The sequence below is a fragment of the Manis pentadactyla genome, chromosome 8, assembly GCF_030020395.1.
Source record: "Manis pentadactyla isolate mManPen7 chromosome 8, mManPen7.hap1, whole genome shotgun sequence".
Taxonomy (NCBI): Eukaryota; Metazoa; Chordata; class Mammalia; order Pholidota; family Manidae; genus Manis; species Manis pentadactyla.
In genome coordinates this window covers 8,290,396-8,302,911 of record NC_080026.1, presented here as the reverse complement: position 1 = coordinate 8,302,911, position 12,516 = coordinate 8,290,396, and the positions used below count along the sequence as shown (strand labels likewise).

The 12,516-nt window shown below is 41.0% G+C and overlaps 1 protein-coding gene across 4 annotated transcripts in view; it reads left to right on the top strand.

Moving 5' to 3' along the window:
- CSRNP3 (cysteine and serine rich nuclear protein 3) overlaps positions 1 to 11,828 on the top strand; it is a 175,677-nt gene extending 163,849 nt beyond the window's left edge. For all 4 annotated transcript variants that reach the window (XM_036884390.2, XM_036884391.2, XM_036884392.2 and 1 more), the window contains 2 exons: positions 4,897 to 5,193; positions 7,212 to 11,828. In XM_036884390.2, coding sequence (XP_036740285.2) covers positions 4,897 to 5,193; positions 7,212 to 8,282 — 1,368 coding nt within the window. In that variant the 3' untranslated portion in view covers positions 8,283 to 11,828. The remainder of the gene's footprint in view (positions 1 to 4,896; positions 5,194 to 7,211) is intronic.
- The last annotated feature ends 688 nt before the right edge of the window (positions 11,829 to 12,516 follow it).

Genomic DNA, 12,516 nt, shown 5'->3' with positions numbered 1-12,516 from the left:
AAGAGGGAGCTTTGCCCTCCCCATCTTACCGTGGCCTCCATGGAGACTCACTGCCAGAGAGGCCACGGGTGCTGATCGGGGTGTATGTGCCCCTCCCCCCTCCCAGCTGCGCTGATGCTGCAAAGGAGCTGAGCATCACTGCCCTTAGAGATGTTTTCACTGTTCAATAACTCAAAATTCACATATCCGGCAGGACTCGTACCCAGCGGCTCACATTCCATCCTTCCTAAAGCCCCATAAGACCTAGATTAATGGTTTTCCAGATGTGTTCCATGGGGTCAGGGCTCTGTGCACCTCATTCCCACTTTTATCTATTTTATATCTTGAGCTTCTGCATGGAGTTTAGTTTGACAAACGGACTTTCTCTCTTTGGGGAGTCCAAACAGTAGTCTAGTACTCCCTGCTTTCTTTCTTCACAGGTACTGAAACCAACTGTTTAAATAACCCTCCCTAGAATTTTAACTAGAATTAGCTTCTTTTCTTGACAGTTCACTCCCATTTTGATCATCTTTTCATTCCTTTCCCCATAGTTCTTCACAGACAGTAGACGGACCAGTCATAGCTTTTTCACTGCTCAAAAGCAGAAGCTGTCTGGACCTGGGGATTCTTACATGAAACAGCTGAGTGCTTTTTCACTGTCTTTCTACCTCTTTTTTACATGAAATCCTTCCTAGCAAAGCTGTTCTCCGATTTCTGGTTTGAAGGTTTTTCTCCTTGGGAGAGACTATGGAATCAGAAAAGGAAGTAAATAATTCTGCTTTGAATCTTTGTAGCTACCCTCCCATTTTATTTCTTACTTCCTCCTCCCAGCAACTTCTATAACTCGTATGTACATTTTCTTGCACTTGCCACACTGCATCATATTTATTGCATGGTCATCTCCGCAGCAGACTGGAAGCTCCTTAGATGGCAGAACTGTCATGCATCTGTACATCCTGATGCCTAGTCTAGTGGTTGGCAGTGTAGTGTGGTGTAGAATATTCATTCATCCAGCATACAAGAAATATTTATTAGTCACTTACTATGGGGCTAATTAACAAAGTGCTGGGGATACAGCGGCAAGCAAGACAGATTCTCGGTGTGTTTACATTATTATGGGAGAGATATGCATGAAACCAATCACCAAAACTAATGTATTGTTACAAAATTAGGCAGCGTACGGTGCTGATTAAATGCAAGCCAGGGTAAATGAGTTGGATGAAAAAATCAAGAGGAATACATTAGTTCAGCAGTAGCTGTCACTTGGACCAGCTACTTGCGCTGCATCTCCTTTAGAAAGGCCACCTCACCATGCCCACAGAATTGGTCCCCAAAGGAAATGCATCAGCTTGCTTCCTGTTTTCTTCTTCTCTGCGTTCTTGTTCTCTGTGTTTTTCTGTCTCTGAATGAGCGATTATTAAGGACGTTTCTACTGCTGTTTTGCCTCGTGCCCCACAACGCTGAGATCAGCTCCTGGAAGTGTGCCTGCAACTCCATCCCTGTTTGTTGTTGTTCCTTCTATTTAGTTTTCTACTATTGCTTGAAGAATTTTTACTCTAAACTGGACTGTGAGCCTGACTTGAACGTTGAGGTCAAATAAACCTCAAACAGATCTGAATTTGATTCTCAGTACAATCACTACTTAACTGTGCAGCTAGATTTCAGCAAATTATCTTCTAAAGGCTCCAATTTTCTTAACTATAAAAAAAAATAGTTCATAAAATAGTTCCTAATTTACTGTACAAATTAGGTGAGATAATATGAAATATGGAGCTCAGTGACTAGTTTCAATATATGGGAGCTTGGGTTGTTCTCAACATCATTGTCATCATTACAAAAGGCAGTAATCAGTGTTTGTGGAATTGATTTTCCACATTCTTATTTCCACCATCATTCTTACATGTATTAATAACTTGGTAATAACTAGGAGATTTTATTACTAAGAACATCTTTCAACTGCAGAAAGGAAATGTTTTTATTTTTGTGGATTCTTGCTTTGTTTTTAACATTTTAGTCAGTTCACCTTTTCAGTATTTACCTTTCCATATTCATTCTGCATGTAATTAGTTTTTTTCAGGCACTTAATTCACCCCACATTTCATCTCCTTGGAATTAACGGTGGAACTCATCCACTACATGAATGCTAAAAAAAAAAAAAAAAAAGATTGAACAAAATTAAGATGTTTGAATTTTATCTCCTTACAAACAAATTATAGTCCTTTACTATGTAGAATGAGTCTGAACAAGTGTACACAGTGGCTCAACAACTAATTCCTATCTTAAGTATCATCATTGGAACAAAACAAGCAAATATACACACACACATCCCACAGTCCTTGACCTTGAATCCTTCCAATACAATGTAAACAAATGTACACATATACAGGATGAAAATTAAATAAGATAAAGATCATTAAATCAAATAAAATAAGTAATGGGTTAAGTCATTACTCATCACCTCCAAGGTGACTACGGCAGGAGAACAGAGGAGCTACTCTCTGAAGGTCTGCTGTTTACTTACTTTTTCCTCTCTGCTTATAGACTGAGACAGGAAGGGATCTTATACGAGTCCAGTCATCTGGGTAATTTGTGGGCCAATGAAAGCATTTATATTTGGAATAAGCATCATCTGTAGTCTTTTTGAGATACAGTTTTTAAAAAACTTTTAGATGCCAATTGGTTATTCACTTTGCCCTAAAATTTTTCATTGATAGGATAACAACTGTTTTTTTTTTTTAATCAAGCCCTGTTGAAATAAAATAGAGGATTTTTTGGTGTTTTTGTGGCATTGCCAGTTATACAGGAGAGCATAAATATATAGAACATGGAAAATAAGTAGGAAAGAAACATTGAAATGAGTCATGCTAACCAAATCCTGCATGTTCTATGTGTGCTGTGGGGTTAAAGGCTTGATGAGGTTCATGGAGACCAAGAATTAATGAAAAACACATCTAAATGCCACAGAAGGAACAAAATGGGAAAGGAAACTCTTCCTGGCTGTTAGTGCAACAGAGGATTGAGTGTATGTTAGGCAATTACACACTTGAATTTCTTAGAAAATCAGATTTTTACAGATAGAAGAATGCTTCTTTTAGCAAATAAAAATTGATGACAGAAGCAACAATAACAGTCACATCCCAGTAGTGGACATCACAGAACCATGAAAACAGCTTAACCAACGCAGGTATAAAGAAGGGACAAGGAAGGAAAGGCAATATGTTGCAGACCCCTCTGCGAAACAAAATCCAATAGAGGAGAATGTCCATCTTTGCAAGAATACAGATTTAAGCTCTGAAATACTTTAAAAAAACATAATGTATTAGCTTTTGAAAATAAATTTCAGCAACCCTTGATAATGTAATATACAATTACTACTGTATTGTAGTAATTACTATAATGTACAATTACTACTGTACTACTGTACTGTACTACTCAGGTTGTTTTCCCCACCTGAGAACAAAGGCCAGTCTTCTGCTTGATTTTCAGTACAGTTGATCCTTGAACAACTTGGGAGTCAGGGGCACTTTATATACGTATTATATACCATATTCTTACGGGAAAGTATAAGCTAGAGAAAAGATGCTTTTTCAAATTGTCACAAACCTCCAAAAATGTTTCCAATATGTTTATCGAAACAAATCTGCTTGAAAGTAAACCTGTGCAGTTCCAACCCGTGACGTTCAGGGGTCAGCTGCCTATTCAGCATTGTCTGGTTTGGGATACTTGGTCAATAATAAATATTCTTATTGAAGCGTTCAAATTCTTCCTATGAGAATGAAAGAATGATGTATGATGTCACCACAGTGTTTTAACTGTGTAATGACTGAACTGTTAAGATCACGAAGCCTGATAATTACAACTAATTTGTATTTATGTAGTAACAAATTTAAAAATTAGAGAATCAAAATAGCTTTTGTATTTAACCCTTCCTCGGATATACTTAGCACTTCCTCAGGTAATCCCTTACGGAGTTTCTGCATGTGTGTGCTGCTTCTCAGGATGCATTTCTCGCTTGTATCCAGAGAACACATATCTTTCTGAAATTGTTTTTATGAAGGAAACTGAATATGAGGTGGTGTAACAGGAAGGAGGGAAATACCGGCTCAGGGTTTACTGATGGATAAGATTAATTTAGAAAGAAATATAAATAGAAACAGAATAGTTACAGGCTGAGGAGACACAGCTGTCCACACGGCTATGATGCAGAAGGTATTGCTTTGGTACCGGTTCCCGTCGTGCCCTCTGAGGCCGAGTTTATTGTTCAGCTGCTGGCTGGCTGGCGAGCGCCCGCGGCACTGCCCTCTGCTGCTTGTCTTACTGCTCGCATGCTGACTTGACTGATGACTTCATATCAAGCCCTCCTCTTGGAATGTTTCGAAGGGTAACCGTGCTTGAATTCCCAGTAGCTCAGAGCAGCATGACTTGATTTCTTAGTCCGTGGCTTTGCTGATCCGAAAAGACAGGGTCGTTATTTCAAGGGCAACATGTTTGCTGAGTTAGGGGGCCAGGGCTTCCACTAAGATGCTGTCACCTCCAAACAAGGACACACTCATTCCAACATCATAGCTAATCATCGTGAACTGCATCTAAGGATAGCTTTCGCTGATGGGCGTCTGTAACCTTTGGTCTTCTCCACACCCCAAGGGCCGAGAACCCTACCAGCTCTCGCTCCTGACGTTAGCAGGTTAAGTTCCGACGAACAGTCTTCTGGTACCAGTCCACAGCCTGTCGTTTGATGCCTTCATTTTCCTTCCTGTGATTCTCTAAAGCGAAAAACAAAAAGAAATCATTTGACCCTCAACTCATTGATTATGGGTACATAATGTTGTATAATCATTGCATTCTTACTACATGTAAAAGTAGGGATGCTAGGCCCTGCCCACGCTAAGTCTCTTACTTGCCATTTTGTTTTTCTAGATGACGAAGAATGGCACCGTGGAATCTGAAGAGGCTAGCACCCTTACCGTGGATGACATTTCTGACGATGACATTGACTTGGACAACACCGAGGTAGACGAGTACTTCTTTCTACAACCGCTGCCAACAAAAAAACGGAGAGCGCTGCTGCGGGCCTCTGGCGTGAAGAAGATCGACGTGGAGGAGAAGCACGAGCTTCGAGCCATCCGCCTGTCGAGGGAGGACTGTGGCTGTGACTGCCGAGTGTTCTGTGATCCAGAAACGTGTACCTGCAGCCTCGCGGGCATTAAGTGTCAGGTAAGGATTTGGAATTAAGGGAAACCAAGGACAAGATTTGCGCACCACCCCTTAAAGAGGCAGGTGTGTCACCTATAATGAAGTTTCCCACTTTGGGGCAAGGCAAAACCCATGGTTCAGGAAGAGAGAAATACTAACTGAAGGACATGAGTGGTTGAACAAAATGTGCTTAGACATGTAAGATATGATGTGAAAGGCAGGACCCAACCTGCAGCTGAGTCCATCAGTTATTTCCCCCTGGATTCATTTGTTATATGTGCTTATTTGGGCTTTTTACAAGCCTTCAGGGAGATCAGGACATCCCTAACACTTGAGTGTGTCTTTTCTGATCCACCTGTGGGATATGAGATGATGATTGGTCAGAGGTGGAATGGACTAGTGGGGAAATTAGCAGACTGGGACTTAAGAAAACCAAGTTCTGCTCTGGGCTCTGCTTTTCCCCAGCTATGCAAAAGCAGCACATCAGGGAAATTTGGGGGGCTCGGTTTCCTCGTGGAAAATGAAGGGGCTGGACTAGATCAGGATTGACAAACTAACTCATAGGCTTTTGTAGAAAAGATTTTATTGAAGCGCAGCCATTTTTTTTTTGTCTTTTTTGGCATTTCCCATGCCTGCTTTCATGCTTCCACAGCAGGCCTGAGTGGTCGCCATAGACATGGTATGGCCCACAAAGACTAAAATATGTACTTTCTGGCTCTTTACAAAAACAAGTTGCCAAACCCTGGGTTAGCTGATTCTCAGGTCCCCATCTGTCTATAATCTCACGGGTGCTCCATGCTTAGTTAGGTGTCCTCATTTTGAAGAAACTTGGCTTTTTCACCAAGGACAGCCACCAGGCAGGCAAAGGGAGAGGAAAGTTCTCATCAGCCAAGCAGTTGCTTGAAGCAGATTAACAGAAAATGGATTCATAAGAAAGCAGCTATAGATTCTGGCACCGACATGCTGCTACTTTTTATTGGAACCAAGATGACTGTGCTGAGTCTGCATTCCCCTCTATTGCACAGGAAATTCCCTGTGTGTGAATAAGGTGGCAAGCAGGGCAGTTCTTCCTGGTGCCTGTGCTCTGGTCTGCATACAGGTTGACTGATGGAATATGAGACACTTAGCAACTATATCCTTGAATTGCCCAGAATTCCAGTTACCTCTTAAGGGAACAGCTCAGTCCACTGACATTTGCTGAACCCAATTACTTCATCTATAAAATCCGATCACTCGAATCATTCAGTGATATTGATTAAATGAACATCCCTATTCCTCAAGAACCTGGTAGTCTGATGGAGTGGGGAGGGGATGGGGTGAGGCAGGACTTCAGTACATGAGTCCACCAGTCACAGTCATGAATATGCACACCCATCACAGCCCTGTAGGACACAGACATGCACCATGCACCAAGAATCCAAAAGAATGAGAAGAAAAACAATGAGAGTGAACTTTTAGCCTGCATGATACCAAGTAGTGTCAATCTGGATACTTCAGGCAGAGAACTTCATTTTATCATAAGCAAAAACAAAAAAAGAGTGGGGAGGGATGGACATGGCTAGCATGGGGAACATCCTATCATTTAGATGGAAACTAGCAGGTAAGGATGAGGGCAGTAAGTTTGTTTAAAACTGGGTAGATGAGCAGCATGAAGCAGAAGTAAAGGGAGCTTGGGGAAAGGAGAGAAGCATTGAAACAAAATGGGAGCAAAATTATAGGATGGAGAGGAGGGGGAAAAGGAAAAATTGAGAAAGAAGTAAAGAAATCATGGGAGGGGCTAATGAACTAAAAAAAAAAAAAAAAAAAACACTTGTAACCAGAATTCATTCTTATTTTGAAAACAGGATTTAAAATTGAGTTAACTCTTCTGTTTTAAGCCTCCACTTCCCCTTTTCGTTTCCATTTTCAGTTTGATTGCCATTTATTGTGGCGTAAGTGGGATAAAGTCGTCACAGATTCACAGGTGTTCCCAGAAGGTGCTGGATTCGTATTTGGTTTGTCAGAGCTCCACGGGGCTAATCTGTGTTCTTCCTTCCAAGGTGGATCGGATGTCCTTCCCCTGTGGCTGCACTAAAGAACGATGTAGCAACACAGCAGGTAGGATCGAATTTAATCCTATCCGTGTCCGGACTCATTTTTTGCACACAATAATGAAACTGGAACTGGAGAAAAACCGAGAGCAGCAAATACCCACGCTGAATGGCTGCCACGGGGAGATAGGCGCCCACAGTAGCTCCATGGGCCCTGTCGCCCACTCCGTAGAATATTCGATTGCAGACAATTTTGAGATTGAAACGGAACCCCAGGCCGCAGTGCTGCACCTGCAGTCCGCTGAGGAATTCGATTGCCGCGGGGAGGACGGGGACGAGGACGAGGAGGATGGGAGCAGCTTCTGCAGTGGAGTCACTGACTCCAGCACTCAGAGCTTGGCACCCAGTGAGTCAGACGAGGAGGAAGAGGAGGAGGAGGAAGAGGAGGAGGACGAGGAGGAGGAGGACGACGACGACGACGATGAGAAAGGGGGCAGCTTCGTGGAAGGTCTGGGAACCCACGCGGAAGTTGTTCCTCTTCCCTCCGTCCTTTGCTATTCCGATGGCACCGCTGTTCACGAAGGCCATGCAAAAAATGCTTCTTTTTATGCCAACTCTTCAACTCTGTATTACCAAATAGATAGCCACATTCCCGGAACTCCTAACCAGATCTCTGAGACCTATTCCGAAAGAGATACTGTCAAAAACGGTGCCCTCTCGCTGGTGCCTTACACCATGACCCCGGAGCAATTTGTTGACTATGCCCGCCAAGCAGAGGAGGCCTACGGCCCCGCCCACTACCCAGCTGCCAACCCCTCTGTCATTGTCTGCTGCTCCTCTTCGGAGAGTGACAGCGGTGTGCCCTGCGGTAGCTTGTATCCGGAACATAGGTCCAACCATCCTCAAGTGGAATTTCACTCCTATTTGAAAGGCCCCTCCCAGGAAGGCTTTGTCTCTACATTGAATGGTGACAGTTGCATTTCAGAGCATCCTGCTGAAAATTCTTTGAGCCTTGCAGAAAAGAGCAGACTGCACGAAGAGTGCATCAAATCACCGGTGGTTGAGAGTGTCCCTGTTTAGTAGCTTAAGTTATTTCCGGACCACCTCTTCTCCTATTTAAAGCACTGTATTTAATTGGATTTCCTGGGCTCATGGTTGTTAGAAACTGAGGACCAAGAGAATTTGGGCTGTGGTGAATCTTCCAGACTGTATTTTGTTTTATCCTTTCTAGCTACGTGACTGTGGCATTGCACAAATACAGTGTCTGAGGATTTTAAAAGATTTCCGACTGTTTTGATAGAAAAATGCTAATTTTAAAAAAGCATATCTCACAGTTGCCTACCTGTCAAGCTGTGTGAAACCTGCCAAGCTGTGTAGATCAGAGCTCCAAGTTTTGGATTATCGGGCCTGTGCAAGATTGTTGACTAAGACTGGGAAATAATAAGAATAGAATCCTAATTTTCGATAAATAATTGAAGATGATGGTGACTTTTTAATGTAAAAGTAATTATTGTAAGCAAAAGATTTAACCTTTCCATGTGTATTTTATTTATGGTAGTTAGAAGTCATGTTTTGATGAAAATGAACAGCAGCATGTTCGTTTAAGCTGAAGATGCATAGTTAGTACCGCCGAGCATGCCCACATGGATTGCATCTGGAATCCATTCGCGTTTTTATGATCATGACTGATCAGATTTGCAAATACTTTCTTAAGGGTGAAATAGGCCTATTTTTGCTATTTTGGACAAATAAATGAGTCTATATGTGCAGGTCCTTACACAGTTTTCTCTAAAGTTAAGAGTTAGGACAATCCTCTGGTGAGGGTCTATTTCACTGCCCTCCCTCAGTTGACTCCAGAGATGGAGGTGGAAGGAATAGCCTTTCATTTTTAAACAGCATCATCTTGGTTCTTAGCTGGGACAGCACCTTTAAACTCTACTCCCCTACATCGAGATGCACTTTAGTGCCCCTTCATGGTACCTTGTGAGGGTTGGGGACTGAGAACTCTTTGAAATGAAAAATTTTAAAGAAATTTTTTTAAGACTATAACTATTAGAAGGTTCATATAATTAATGTAGAGGGGTCATCCAACGATACTTTATGAAGAAAAAAATGACCTATTCTCCTTTGCCACTCTGAAGGCCTAACTCAGTTAAAGCAGAGGAGGCTGAGGAAACGTGGAAGAGACACATCCTCAGCAACCAGCCTTTCTACAGCGTGATCAATCTATCTCTGCAAAATGAGTGTATGATGAGATTTCTACTTAGTGACTAGCTGATTAAGGGGGGGGCCTCTTCCCAAACACTCAGCTAGGCCTTACTCACAAGAAGCATTTTGATTTCTCTTGCCTGGGACAATTAGCAGAACAGTCCAGAATGCATTGAATACTTTCTAATTACCTCATGTTCTCTTGTTAAAGGGGACAGATAGAAATAAAACATGCACTCCCCACCTTTAGATTATCTGCGCTCGGAGGACTTCTACGATCCCATTTTCCTGTAAATTAGGTAACTAGATAGTGTGCTCTGCCTTTTTTTCCTTTTTCCAATGCAATATGACTATGCTAACTCTGTTTCATATTTTTGACTTTCTATTGTTATATCATTTCACATTTTCTGCCTCTTTGAAATGTTGACATGCCTTTGCTATTCAGTGACTGTATTCACTACTTTATTTTTATGTCTTTTAGACTTGGATATTTAGAGATATGGATATGAATATAGTGTAGATCTCTATTCCTTAAAAAACTCTTCTATTTAATTGAACTTAAAAATGCTTGATCTAGAGAAAGTCCTCCAATGGAAGAGTTTCTACTAAAACTTGATTTGGGGAAAAACATGTTTACTTGGCAGCTGTTTCACTGTGCAGTTGGTTCCTGCTCTGTCTCTACCCCACCGCTGGACCGAATTCATAACTATGAATGTTAACATTAAAGGAGCTTTGCGATTGTCCTTCTGGAGGGAGCAGTAATGAGGATGGGAATGTTCCTTTTGAATGATAAGCCCTTTGGGCTAATCAGATTGGGGTGTTGCTCAAATGTTGTTAGTATAGCCCATGTTATCTACAAAGTTACAGTTTTTAGTATTTGATCTCCAAATTTTTCCCCTTACCAATACAATCTAAAGAGCACTGGCCCAGAGAGAAAATGAGCAGAGGCTATTGTTCCTTCGTTCAAGCATGTGAAGGAATCATAGTCCCGTGTTTGCCGGACCGGAATGCGGAGTGCGGCAGAGTAAGGGAGAGAGGACTCCGGCTGTGGCAGAGTTGGAGGGTGGAATGTCAGTCAAAGTTCTAAAAGGATAGATATTTCATTTAATTCAGCTTTACATTCACAAGAAGGTTGATGCCTACTTTTTTTGGTTTGGCTGGGTCTCTGTTTTGCAGTTTCAAAAGGATGTCCAAAAGGATGCTTATACTAGAAAATAGACCAAAAAAATCCCCAGAGCTTTCCACCCCATCCGTCCAGTAGGGGTTGGAAGTCACTGCTACACAGATGGATTAACCTTCCATCCGTGGCAGCTTTCAGTCCAAATTTTCCTATACAGAACCCAGCCCCTAAACACACACACACACAAAATTGATGTATATCACACACTGGAGAGTGACAAATTTTAGGCAATGGCCAAAAATGAGTACTGAATGTTTCTCCCTGGAAGCTAGTTGGGCCTTAACAATCTAAAAATGTGATCTAGGAAAGAGGATACTTTTTTTTAAAGCTGTAGTTTGAAAAATATTGGGTCGAAGTTACAGATAATACAAATGGCAGGATCATTTCATTTTTACTTCCTTTTCCAGAAAGACTGAGAGAGCACAGTGTTCTATCTGACCTTTTTTTTTCTTTTCCCCCATAAATAGCCCTCTAGTCCACAAAAGCTGCCCACATGCCAGGAAAGCACTACAGTTTTTATAAGGTTTTTAAAATGGGGATCAAACTAGATGCATCTGGTTGGGATACTTAAGATCCTTATTCCAAGACACAATAACCTGACCCACAGCTGTTGTATTGCCCCCATAGTATATCTAACAAAATTATAGTCTTGTATGACACACAGCTTTTTAGTCACTCACTGTCAATGGCAAAGCTGCTCTGCTTGGGTCCCTGTTATTTTACCACCAGCCCTATACCTTTTATTGGGCTTAATTCCCAGTTCTAATCCAGTTCAAATTGATTTCCAAGTCAAGTGGCTGGAGCAGTTTGCAGTCCTTTTATCATTCCAGGTTTCCTCTGAGAGAAAGAAGTCAATGCACAAGATTTACTTGAGTTTTTCCCCCATCTCCTGATCAGTGATTATGAAGACATCAGTAAAATCCATTTGTCTCATATCTTTTTTTTAACAATATAGTTAACAATATAGTTACTTTTTGAAAACGAATCCTTTCTTTGTGATGCAACTATATTTTTCGCAGTATACCAGCCACATATAAAATGTGAAAATAATGTTTATTAGAGTGATAAAATCTTCACAAACTTAGGGCCCCCAATACCCCTTCTCTCCAAAAAATTATGAGTTACAGAAACACTGGCCAGAAATTAATCAAGAATCTAAGAGATGATAAGTACTTATATTCTGTAAAATTTTATACTCAGATGACTCCTAAGCAAAATTCTGGTTTGGTTATCATTAAACAGGAAAACATATCATGATTTGTTCCTATAAGTTGATATATCACTGGTTCTTTAATCAAACTCTCGATATTGCTGTACAAGTTTTCAACCCTTTGGCCTTGATATTTTGGCATTTATGAAGTATCAATTTTTTCAACAACTATTTGTTGAACACCTACTATGCTAGAGGAACTGTCTTAAGTGGTAAAAAGAAGGGAGAAAAACACTACAAATTCTACGGGATTATGATGATGTTGAAGTGTGGCATGAAACAATTCATTATAATCCTTTTAATTTATGATCTTATAAAATTGATATTAGAAAAAAGGTATCAATTCTTGTCTAATTATATGCAAACTGCAATTAAAAGGGTGTTTTTTCCAAAGTTAATGGAACTCACTAAATGCTCCTCTTCCCTCACCCCATATCTGAAATTTATGAATTAAATCTGGACTCAGCTAGAAGAACTGAATCAAATGGAGAAGAGATTTCAGCTAATTGTTTCTTCAGCTGGTTAGACCCATATAACTGCTACTAAATTTACACCAGCAAACTCCTAACAGACAGTTTCAAAGGCTGGTTGACTCATGCATAACCCAGGAAACGTTTCAGGAAACCTTTGAGACAACAATGTGGAGCGCAATCACTTTTACTTCTATTTATAAACAGCCGGTCAAAAATAGCAAAACCCTAGTTCCAAGTGCCAAA